The sequence below is a fragment of the Cavia porcellus genome, unplaced genomic scaffold (genome assembly GCF_034190915.1).
Source record: "Cavia porcellus strain 051 isolate PalLab524CR breed Dunkin Hartley unplaced genomic scaffold, mCavPor4.1 scaffold_2, whole genome shotgun sequence".
Taxonomy (NCBI): Eukaryota; Metazoa; Chordata; class Mammalia; order Rodentia; family Caviidae; genus Cavia; species Cavia porcellus.
The window spans coordinates 78,425,911-78,438,333 of NW_026947485.1; the positions used below are offsets into that span (position 1 = coordinate 78,425,911).

Sequence of the window (12,423 nt, forward strand, 5' to 3'; positions counted from 1 at the left end):
ATTGGTGGCCTCAGTAGCTGACTGGACTTTCAGGAGCCAGGGCCTGGTTGGCAGTGAGTCTGGGGCAGGACCCAGTGAGTACCTGTTTCTGTCACTGGATCTCCCTTCTCTCTTTGCTTCCTAGCTGCCTTGGGCTGAGCAGCATTCCTACATCTAGGCTCTGCCACCGTGACGTTTCTGCCTCGGAGCCCTGAGCCCATCAACCATGGACTGAAACTCAAGCCAAAATAACCCTCTCCTCCCTAAGGCTGTGAGTGTGGGTGTTTTGCACCAGCACCAGGAAAGTAACTATGCTGATATCTCTGCATAATCTCAGAGATACCCTGGTTTACCTCTACTCTGAGTATCTACTTTGAAGATAATGTATTAACTATGGCTATTCTCTTATTTTGTTATGAAATGTTTTTCATAAAATAAAAAGGAATCTTAATTCAGTACTATGCAAAAATATAAGTGTCACAGAAAAACATTTTTTAAAAAAGATATCATCTGCCACTTATTTGAAGTCCTTTGCACATGAAATTCCAAAGTTATCCAATCATATATGAACAGGAATTTAAATCTGGAAACATCACCTTGTTAAATCCTATTGCATCATAGTAGAATACTGCTTACCATAAAATGTTTGGTTCCAGGGGTGATAAAGTCAATTGCCTGAAATTTTCCATCACAAGCATCTAGGATCTTATCTAAGGTTGGCTCTTCATCAAAAGTATAAATATAAACAGATCCCTGGCAAATATAAGAGAGAAGGGGGTGGAAGATTAAAATTTTGCATATGTGGCTTAAATTAAAAAACATAACAAAGCACTTTTCCTTTATTTTAAAACTAATATATGAAGAAAATCCAGAAAACCAGGAAAGTTGTTAAGGTGAAATAAATCCTACCACGTGTTAAACATAATGCTGAGCACTAATTAAAACTTTAAATAAATCTTTTAGAAACTGGGGGGGGTATGGCTGAAGGTATTTATGACTTGTTTATCATTCTCAGCTCTTAAAGTCATTTCTCAAAACTTAAAATTTGTCCTGTAATATCTGTACTTTTGCCGGTAGCTGTAACATAACGTGGTCACATAGCAGAAAGAAATCTAGTTTCAACTGATCACAAATTCTTCAAGGTAACTTGAAATAAACATGAATATTTTTGTTCTTGTTTGTCTGAGTAAAAGAACTCTGCCCTTAGGGTATCTACGTTCTACGGGGATTCAGACAATAAATAATAAACTTGCCAGGGGTTTAGCTCAGGGGTATAAGTGCCTGCCTGGCAAGTACAAGGTTGCAAGTTTGATCCCCAGTACCAAATAAATAAATAACTCAAGTAAAACATATCACAAATGAAGTGGTGATAATTGTAATAAGGGAAAAAAATAAAGCACAAAAGGAGAATAATACTTTCTGCTGGGACTGGAATTCCAGATGACTTTCTCTCACTGAACTAGGGGTCAGAAAATATTTTCTATGAGGGGAGAGAGAGTAACCATGTTAGACTCTGGAGACTGTGTGGTCTGGGTTACAGCTGCACGGTTCCTTGTTCACAGACATAATTCGTTCCACAATTCCGGAAAAGACAGCCATGTTTTTGTTCATGTGGGAAAGATGGCCATAGTTGTGTTTATTACCTGGTGTAGAGTTCACAAGCAAAACCGTACTTTTGCCATATACTTCTTTTTGCAAGCCAAATTGTTTGCAAACAAAAGCATTAATGGACCACGGTACTGCTGTACTTAATACTGTCATTGTGGTGTGGCAGCAGCCATGGGAATACGTATAAATAGCTAGCTGTGGATGTGAACCACTAAAACTTTGTCCACAAAAACAAGCAGCAGACTGGGTTTGGGTCCACAGGGCTGGAGCTTGCAGACCTCCGCATTCCACTGAAAACATCATTCCACTTTTTCTTATTTACATTGTTACCACAGAGAAGTCAGCTGTTACTGTAACTCAAATATCTATGATGTAATTTGCTTTTTCTTTTTGGCTTTCAACAATTTCTCTGTTTTTTTTTTTTCAACAATTTCACTTTGGGAAGTCTTTGTACAGTTATCATTTTACATATCTTGCTTGGGATTCACTGGACTTCTTGAATCTATGAATTCATCTCCTTAATCAGGTGTGGAAAACTGCGAGCCCATAGCTCTGTAAGTTTTGCCTCTGTCTTATGCGCTCTCCTTCTAGGATTCCAATTAGATGTATGTTAGATCTTTTCATGCTATTATTTATGCCTCTTACCCTCTGTTTTGTATTTCCTTCCCTTTTGCTTCTCTGGGCTATATTTTGAATAACAACTTCTGTCCTTTTTTCCGGTTCACTCATTCTTTCTCTGGGTATGTCCAATCTTTGGTTCAAATCTATTCATATAATTTTTGTTTTGTTGGTATATTTTGAATTTTTGGAAGTTTTATTTGGATCTTTTCCTAGTTTTTATAGTTCTTTTAAAACTATTTTCCTATTCCCCATAGACATTTTAAATTTACTATTTTTAAAATCATAGCACAGTTGTTTTGTCTTCTAATAATTACCAGAAAGTGAAGTGTTTTGATATTTACATTTAAGTTAATTAAACTTTCTATATAAAATTATTGCCTAACAATAAAAATGGCTGTTAATTTGACCTCTGAGGGCCATTCTATTAATTATAAGTCATTCTAAAAATATAACAGTCATTTGTTTTTACCCTGCTTTGATTCCTCTTCTTTCTTGTCTTATAGAACTCATAGTTTCCTGGGAGAAACACTGATACAACCTCAGTCCCTATTTTGGTGGGTTCACTACCTAGGGCCCAAGGGTATGCATGGGACTTAGGCCTGACCACTCAGAGCTTAGACTTTCCTTGACCATCGTGACTGATCCAGGGATAACAAAGAAGGTCAAAGTTAGTCCAGTGAGTCTTCCCAGCTGATAACTTTCTGCAAAAGTTCCCAAGAAAACATAAATATAAGCTGGAGCTTCAGAAAGTTCTCAGTGCTACAAGGGTATAGTCTTTTTGCAAATGGACAGAGCAGAGCCAAGAAACACAGAAAACAAGCACTGGAGGATCCTGGGAGTCCCTGGATTCAGATCCATGCCTCACTCCTTAAAGCTACATGCACAGAAACAAACATCTCTTTGTTATTGGGGCCTTTTAAATTGGGTATTTTTTTCATTTGCAGCTAAGGAATCCTGACTGGCAGAGAAACACTATGTGGTGCACTCTGCCCTTTGTTCCCATCATGTACTGATGATAATAGTGTCACTTGAAAAGTGTATATCAAGAAACCACTTTCTAACATACCTTGTCTGTTTGAATCAGCAGCATTTTATAACTGGGGGAGAATATCATATGTGTCACAGGACTTTCAATCTCAAGAAATTCCTCTAGTTTGTAAAAACTTGAATCTTTGACAGTGAGAGAGTACACAAAGCCATCCTGCAGACCAACACAGTGAAGAGCGGAATATCAGTCCTGGCAGTGCACAGCACACGTGCTCCTCCGCAGATTAGAGAAGGCACCTGGGTAGCCCTCACCCACCTGTGTTCGCACCACCCAGAGCATACTGCCCTTTCACCTGTATGTGGACACTTCTAACTACGTTGCAGTGTGCAGTTGTATCTCTTCTGTGATGCATTTTCAATTAACATAATTTACTGCCCACTCCTTTCTTTCAGTATCTCTAGCCTCTGTCTTTTCACCATTTTCTTCATTATATCAGAGGTGAGACAAATGTGGCTGTTTATGTAGCCTGTGCAGAGTGGTAACCTTATTTCAAAAGATGCTAGCCCTAGGTATGTTCCTTTATGTTCTCTAATCATCATCATGTGCATTTCATATCTCCCCAAATGACCCAAGGATAGGAACCTGCCTTTTCTTACATTTGGTACTCTTCTCTAGTACCTTGCACAATGGCAAAATGGCAAGTGTCTAATAAAAATGGGTTGATTGGCTATAAACAGATATTACTACTCTCAAGTGGAACTAGGTTATTTTTATATAATTAAGAGGTTCTGGATAAATGTATCCATCATTTTCTAAAGTGGATCCTGGTATAATCTGAGGCATTTGTGAGATGGCTGGATTCAGAAGTCTAAGACCTGAAAGGTGCTGGGATATGCAGGCTCAGGGTCCTGGAGTTGTAATTTGTGGCAATGGAGCAATGGACTAGGGACAGCTACACCTAAACCTGAGATTGTAGAATCGGTCAGTTACAAATGTTAGCACTGATTACAGCAAGGGAACACATTCCCCGGCTCTATCTCATACTCAGCGGGGCTGTGTGCTCTAAATGACAGCACAGATGTTATAAGAGTGTGGTGGCCTTGGATCAAGCCTGCTTCCTCTACCTCCTTCCTGGCAGCCTCGTCTCGTAAGACTTGGTTCTTTCATCTGCATGGGCAAGATAAGCTTGTTGTGAGGACCAACAAGAGCATCTGAGCAAAGCACTGAGCAGAGGGCCTGGCACAAAGCAAGCACCGAGTAAAGGGAGGACGTTAGTGACCACTCTGTGTCCACAATGTCGACATGATCCATGTGAGCTAAAATGCTCACACACAAGAGCCTGTGCTGAAATTCACATCTGACAACCAATATATTATTGCACAGTACGGAGACCTCTTAGGTGTTTTGGTATGGCAGGGGAAAGGCTTTTTAGACTCTACTTTTGTTCATGTGGAGATGGATCTATGGTAGTTCACGGCACCATACTCTTTTTATATTAATTGAAATTCTTCATAATAAAAAATTTTGTAGTAGCATATGAAGAGGAAACTATTTTAATTAATAATCTGAACTAACTTGGAATCCCAAAATATGACTCAAGTAAGAGGAAACAAATGGAAAATGTTTTGTCTTGAAAGCAATTAATTTTGAAAAATAAAATACATTACAATTCCAGAAGCAACGATGCCATCCTTCTGATATACCAGGGTCACTGGACTGAAAAGATGTGGTACAACTTTTGAAAAAGAAAAAAAAAAAAGCATAAAGTAGCAACATATAATTAAACATACAATGTGACAAGGAATAATATAAGCTATTTAGTAATGATCACCCTGCATTTTACGGTTTGTAAATTTATACACCAATAAATAAACTATTGTGGACAGAAAGAAGGCAAAAAGAAAAAAAATGACCCATAAGAACATTTATTGTTAATAGAGTACTGTCCTTGGAGGAAAACAGTAAAAGCACATTACCTGAAAAAGTCAAAGAGCTACCACCATTCCAGTTAGGGCATACTGCCATCCGTTTGGGGTGCTTTGATATCGGCCTATTCTCAGCTAAATTAAGTACAAATGCTTTGGCTGGACATGAAAGGAGATCAGATACGGCCTGGATGGCCCTTCATTCCCTTTAACACCCATGCTCTGTAGGAGCCGCACCACTTCCTGTTATTTGACTGTCCCACGTTTTCTGGTCTGCACAGAGACAATGGCCAAATGTCCCACCCACCCATTTCTGCCATCAGCCCTCCTTCAGGAGTTAGTTCAAATATAATCATCAAAATGACAACATGAATGGATCCCCTCACCTGGGACCCCTGCAGCACTTTGTGAAGCTCTATTGCAAAGAAATCATGCTGTTCTTTTTCTTGCTGGTTATAATTGTCGACTTTTTTTTTTCATCTTTAATAAAACCTATGTCCCTTGAGGATGGAAATTATGAGACTATATATTTGTCACTTGGCTAATCACTAAAGTACCTTATTTTAGTGCCTTCTGCATTATTGAGGCTTGATAATCAGGTATTTGAAAGCATTTATCATGGAAATCATAAGAAATGGCACACAGTAAGGCAATAGTGAACAATGTAAGACTACGTGTGATTAAGTCCTAAGTTATGAAAAATAGGTGAGTATGATAGAAGTTTGGAAATGTAGCTGTCAGCTTACTCTGTAGTGATACTTAGTTTTGCACTTTGGAGTCAAAGGAGATAAAGAATGAAGTCTCTGAACGGTTTCAAAGAACTGAGGAGTAACGGGACACATGGGGGAGACCCTGTGATAGCACGGGGCGAGACTCCCGCCAAGGGGTGAGGGCTGTGGGACTCCAGAGAGGGCACCTCACTGTGGCTGTGGGGTAGGCAAGGCTGGGGGGAGGAAAGCTCACAAATAGACCAGGAAGATAGGGGACCCCAGGACAGAGTCACTGCAGAAGCCAGTGACAGAATTCAGAGAGAGCGCAGCAAGGAGGAGGACTGAAAAAGGTTCAAGCAGGAAGAACTGAAGCTGGACAGGCAGAGCTGGAAGAGATAACTCTGCAGAGAATGCTGGTCCACGTACCAGCAGAGAGGGCAAGCAGAGAGGCACAGGCAGAGCAAAGGGCAGGCAGGTGGCAGTGCTTCACCAGGGACAGGAAACAAAGGCCATGCATTTGGGGTGGTGGTAGTGGTGGTGGTGGTGGTAAGCTGGGCACTGGGAGACCTAGGGAGAAAGGCAGAGAGCGAGGGAGGAGGCGTGGAATGTGGACTGTGAGGAAAAAGTACTAGCTAGAAGAGGATGAATACAAGGGGGTAGGAGGACATAATGCTAATGAAGCCCCTGAGTTGTGTATTAAAAATGAGCTTCCAAAGTTGTGTATCAAAAATGAGCTTTGCAGCTTGGCAAAGACAAACTTCCTGGTTTCAGTTAGATGTAGATCAACGTCAGTGCATCAGTGAAGTCAAAGTGAGAAATGACAAGAGCGATTGGAACAGAGTGCCTCGGACAGGTCTGGGGCTTGCTTTGGCATTACAGCTTGTGTCTGGATGTCCCCTCAAAACCTCATACACTCATAGGTGGGGCTTGTTCATTGTGGGATAGATCTACAGTGTGTGATGCTGGGATTGATTCATGGGGCAGTGCTAGGATTGAGGGCGTTAGGAAGGAAGGGCGTGAGTGCCACCCGACCTAAGTAACCTAGATAAGATATAAGGGATAGGAAGAGCTGTGGTTTTCCCTTTTGGCTTTGCTACCTTTTGCCCCCTGTGAACTGTTTTTCCTCCGCGATGCCTGTCTGCCACTCCTCCCTGCCTTGGAGCCAGCCAATTATGGACTGAAACCTCTACAAACTGTGAGCTAAATAAACCTTTCCTCCCTTAACTCTGGGTACCAGGTGTTTTGTCTCGACGATGAGAAAACTAACTAAGATACTGGATGAGGTGCTCTCCTAAAAGGGTTTGCATCTGGATTCTCTTGGGTGGACACTGGATCCTACGCCCTCAATCCAACTGGTCACAGATGAGACCAAGAGTGGACATTGGAATTAAGGGTGAATATATCAGGTGTTCTTTGAAATTGCCCTCAAGTGACACAAAGGTAATTTTCAAGACTGCAATTGGATAATCAGAGAAAACAGCTGAGAGGTCTGAGGGGCAGGAGAGGGCGTGATCATCTGACTGTGTAGCACAGACATATGTATAGAAGGTGATACAGGACAGCAGCTCAGCATTGGGATTCATAGGTCTCAGGGGCTGGTTCCATGTCAGCTCCACAGCTTATGCCAAACTGAGCATTTCAGAACCTAATCAGAATACTTTGCAACTATATCTCCCTGTGTCATGGAGATTCATATATTTCTTCTTATAATATTTTGTGGATTGCATATAGCCATAGCAGAATTATAGAAATGTGGTAACTTCTAATCAACACTAGCTAGGCCTAAGGTATCCACAGGGCTTGCTAAATAACCAGAGGGTAAAAGAGAAGAGGTCTCCAAGAAAGGGTGACCTAACATGTACGGTAAAGCCTGTGGGAACAGGGTGCAGAGCGGTTCCTCACCCAGTTGTGTCTTTTCTACCTTCTGAATCACAGTCACCTTCCAAGTTTCTCCATTAATCAGCAAAAGATGGCCCTCTTCAGAGCCAACATACAGGTCACTAGTTGGAGTCCAACAGTGCATAGTGGGATGAAGCAGTGTGTACAGGTCATCTTTTGGCTGCACAGAGACAATAAAAAGTGTCGTGTTAAGACATCAATCATGATTAAGAGGAGAGAATCACTCACTAAAACAACTGCCTGAAAGAAACCAACAACTATGTTCATACATAAATTTCACTGGCTTTGCCACTTGCCAAGTGAGTGAATTTTTTCTTTGCTCCATTTTGCCCCCAACATTTTAATTCACTAAGAAAAAAATATGGTGCCCTGCTAGCACATTCACAGCTCTTCTGCTTTCACAGGGTCTAAAGGAAATTTTGGATCGAATTTTCTTAACTGTTTCTTAGTTTGGTTTCGTGGATCTATGAAGCTTTTAGATAGCTAAAAATCACCCTTTGGGGGAAGACTTCATCAGTAATCTGGTTCTGCATGGTTCACCAATGTGAGAGGCTAACTTGGTCTTCTATTTAGTTGGCTTTCATTAGGAATGAGAAAAGGACCCTTGGCCTACTTCTGTGGCCCCTGTAGTTTGGTTCATAAGCCATCCTGAGTGAATTTGAGTTCACAGATAGGAAAAACATGGAAATTGAGGAAATAGAACACAACAAAAAAAAGGAGGTGGCAACCAGAACTTCCTCCCAGGCTCCTGGTTTGGGGTGTCAGACAGGAAGACTGAATCTACAAAGATGCACTGAGAGCAGTGACTCTAGAGGCCACCAAGGAGAAAGGCACCAGGGCAACAGAACAGTGGACCCTGTGTGTTCCAGTAGCTTGAGAGTGACTCCAGCGCAAGTGACTGCTGTGTGCCCTGGGAAGTGTGCTTGGTCAGATACCATTCTGGGGAGGTGCCAAAAGAGCTTAGCCTCAGAGCAGCCACAGGTTGGCTTTATCTCAGGCTCAGTGTTAACTCCATATTGACTGAGGGAGGGACAATCATTGGAAATGGCCATGGTCAGTGAGCTGTGGGCAGGCAAGCAAGAGACACCCAGAGCGTTACAAACTACATGACTTAGGCCCCAACCTCATGACCAAACCTTAGGTTCAGACTGAATTTCCATGGATTTGAAAATTCCAGAATGAGCACCAAGGCTTAATCCTACTGCTAGCTTGCTGGGATTATCTATCACTCTATCCTAATCCTGCTGCTGGCTTGCTGGGATTATCTATCACTCTATCCTAATCCTGCTGCTGGCTTGCTGGGATTATCTATCACTCTATCTTAATCCTGCTGCTGGCTTGCTGGGACTATCTGGCACAGATCTGGGCTCTGATGGCCTTCTTTGCCTTTCAGCAAGAACAGAGTCACACCTTAAATTGGAAACTGTCATAAAATGATAGACCACAGGCTTGAAATCACAGAGAACAACTTCTTTTCCTTTGTCTTCTTTGTTCTTCTTTTTCTTCCTCTTTCTCCTCTTCTTCCTCCTCCTCTGCTTCTCCTTCTGCTTCTTATTTTCTTCTAGTTTTTGTTCATTTGTTTTTTTTCTCTTATTTGTTTTTCTTTGTGAGAGTGAACACTGTCTGTGGGGTTTTTTAGGCGGGGAGGGTTTGGTTTCATCATTGTTTTTGTTTTTTCATTCTTTCTCTGCCTCCTATTCTCTTCACCAGTTTCCTAAACTTGGTTATAATCTTCCTCTGCCCTTTAGCCTTGCTTCTAACTTTCTTGCTTCTTTTACTCTTTTATTTCCCTTTTCCCCCTCTTCTCCCTTTCAATTTTCTCACATTAAGGTAAAATTGTTCTGTCAAGTGGATATTACTGTATATAACTTTCTGATCTGCCTTAGATTTTGTTATACAACTATAAATCTTATATGTAGTGAGTTATTAGTTATCTTAAAAGTAGTGAGTTACTAGTTATCCCAGCTTCTTCTTCTGTGCTTGATGCTGCTACTTTAGCCAAGGTGACGCCATTGCTAAGATGGGTTGATCTTGCTCGTGGGCTAATATCTAGTTTGCCTGGGGGGTCATAAACAATACAGTACAGTACAGTACCAAAGGACTGGGTGCTCGGCTGAAGAGGCCACAAATAAATGAAGAGGCAGGGTCCTGGGACAGACCCAAGGGCCAAAAGCCACCTCTGCCTAGGAGACGTCTCTGAGAGGTATTCATTTCCTAAAGAGTGCTCATTACTACTAATAAAAGTGCCTACCAGAAGCAACTTACAACTATCAATGTAGAAAACAAAAGAAAGAGAGAAAATGAGAAAACACATAAGCATCACGCAACCCAAGACCTCCAGCTCATGCAAGGCACGAGGGGCTCTGAGGTGGAGGAAATCAAAAGCCGCCCAGCTGAGCTTCCTGAGAAGGCGGCAGTGGAAGCAACAAAGCAGTGATGGGTATCTACAGACCAACAGAGCTGGAAGAGTTACTTGCTGCCACAGACAGCAATAGTAAGAGATAAATTCTTGAAAAATTATGTGGCCACTCAACAAATTTAAAAAAAAGGCAAAACTACCTCCCAAGGATTAATCGGATGCCAGGTAGTGACGTTTCTGTGGAGTCTTAATTCCACTCACATGGGAAAAGTTATTCATGGACTCGTCACTATTTCAGTTTCCAGAGTTGTCTTTATGATATCTGGAGCCAGCCATTAGACCAGTGATGGCAAACCTTTTAGAGACCGGGTGCCCAAACTGCAACCCAAACCCCCTATTTATCACAAAGTACCAACACTGCAATTAAACATAAATGCCAGGGTTTTAGTTTAGAAAAAAACAAGGGCTCATGTGCCAACAGAGAGGGCTCTGCGTGCCTGCTGCAGCATGCGTGCTGTGGTTCACCACAGCCCACCAGACTGTCACTGCCAGATGGGCTCCTACTGACTGGCAATTGGCTCAAACTCTTCTAAAAAGTCCCACGCCAACCTAGTTCTCCTAATGCCAATGAATCTGCGTGCAAGAAACAATGTTGGAGTTAAGAGTTTTCTGGCCTTGGTCTGGTCAACTAATAAGACATGGGGATTTTCTTTAAGAGAAACCTGGGCTTATTTTTTTTTTCACTAATGAACACATTCAGTGTCATTTAAAAGTGAGTATGATATTATATGGACCGTGTAAACAGATATAATTTTCACTTCTAAGAGTTTACAAAAAGGTGCCAATTGTGTTTTAAGATATTTGTCAACATCATGACCTTTTTGAGTCCTCTAGGATCTTAAACATCTTGAAGCCCCTCTTTATATTGCTTTAGAAAATGTATTTTTCCAAAATAGGCTTCGGAATATTTGAATGTATAAAAGAGATTTTTACTTAGCAACTTTTGTTTTTAAAAAAGATGTGGTGGAAAAAGAAAACCGAAACCTTGAGATTAAATTCATTATATTGGGTCCAGTTTCTCCACAGGTAACATCTACCTGTGACTTTCCCACACAGCAGCTGGCTGTGTTTCTAGTGCCCTAAGTGACCTGTTTAAAGGCCTCCAAGGCGCTGTTAGCAGCCAGAAAGATAATGGAATTACTCAGTGTTCGTGATTGTGTGAAAGGCCACAGCTCACAGATTTCTGAGACTCATTTAGATCAAATAATTATTGGCGTCTTTGCCATTGGTGCTCAGGATATAAGAAATCATATTCAAATAAGAAATAAAGTCAGGTGTTGGTTGAAGATCTAGTGTTGGTTATGTTTTCATTTGCTGTACAACAGCGTCTCAATCAACAGATCTCAATCAACCAATGCTTAACCTTTCCCTTCACTATTTAGCTATAAAATGAAAAAGGAAGCTACTGGGAAATTCATGTCTCAAGGATTTAAGAGGAAGGTGCCTCTCCTAATACTGCCTGTGAGACTTAGAGCTGTCAAATTATAGCAAGAAATTTCTAACACCACAACCGAGTTCAAAATGTAAAATGTAATGAGTTCAAAGGTCCTACCAAATAATTTATTTTTCTCTTTTCAATTAAGTATAAAGAAGGTGTTTCTTAGCATTTTTTCCAAAAGTAAATTTTCAGTATTTTACATAGGATTCATCATGCTGGTGAAAACCATGCAAGGCAAGGCCTAATACAAAAATTTACTAAAGTAAAGAAAGAAAAAGATTTCAGACAGTCGAATTCCGGAGTTCTGGGGCACCAACTACTAAATGTGGAAACCAATTGGAGCCCTTTGGAGAGGATTCCTTTGAGTTTCCTTTGCTGCCCCCCTGTGGCTCAGCGTGTTACTACTACTAAGGCTCAGACCTGGGCTAGAATTTAGTGGCTTCTCCCGGTTCAAAAAGTCATTCATTAGAGGAAATATGAAGGGTCTGAGCCTTTTCCCTTGCTTGTCACAGAGATTTTCTAATAAAACAGTTCTCAGGTTGAAATAGTTTCAACACTCATACCTTAACTCTTCGCGGTGGTGAAAACGTTTGGGACCGGCCACCGCTTTATCACCTGCTCAGCTGAAAACCATTGTCAGCATGAGCAGGTCCTTGCGGTTCAGAGAAGCCATGCGCCTCCTCTGCATCCCAAAGGCCTTGTGTACTCTCTGTGCCCTGCGGCACCATCTGCATCTCATTTATCGTGCTCCAGCCACACAGGTCTTTCCTCAGTCCCTCAAACATGCCAAGATCTCTTTCTCCCCAGGACCTATGCACATGCAGTTCCTGCTACCT

The 12,423-nt window shown here is 41.4% G+C and overlaps 1 protein-coding gene across 3 annotated transcripts in view; it reads right to left on the minus strand.

The window, feature by feature from the left end:
* The window catches only part of Cfap43 (cilia and flagella associated protein 43), a 90,709-nt gene that overhangs the window by 64,607 nt on the left and 13,679 nt on the right, over positions 1–12,423 (minus strand). For all 3 annotated transcript variants that reach the window (XM_023567298.2, XM_063244661.1, XM_063244660.1), the window contains 4 exons: positions 7,734–7,890; positions 4,864–4,931; positions 3,275–3,409; positions 616–732 (listed from right to left, as the gene is read on the minus strand). In XM_023567298.2, coding sequence (XP_023423066.1) covers positions 616–732; positions 3,275–3,409; positions 4,864–4,931; positions 7,734–7,890 — 477 coding nt within the window. The remainder of the gene's footprint in view (positions 1–615; positions 733–3,274; positions 3,410–4,863; positions 4,932–7,733; positions 7,891–12,423) is intronic.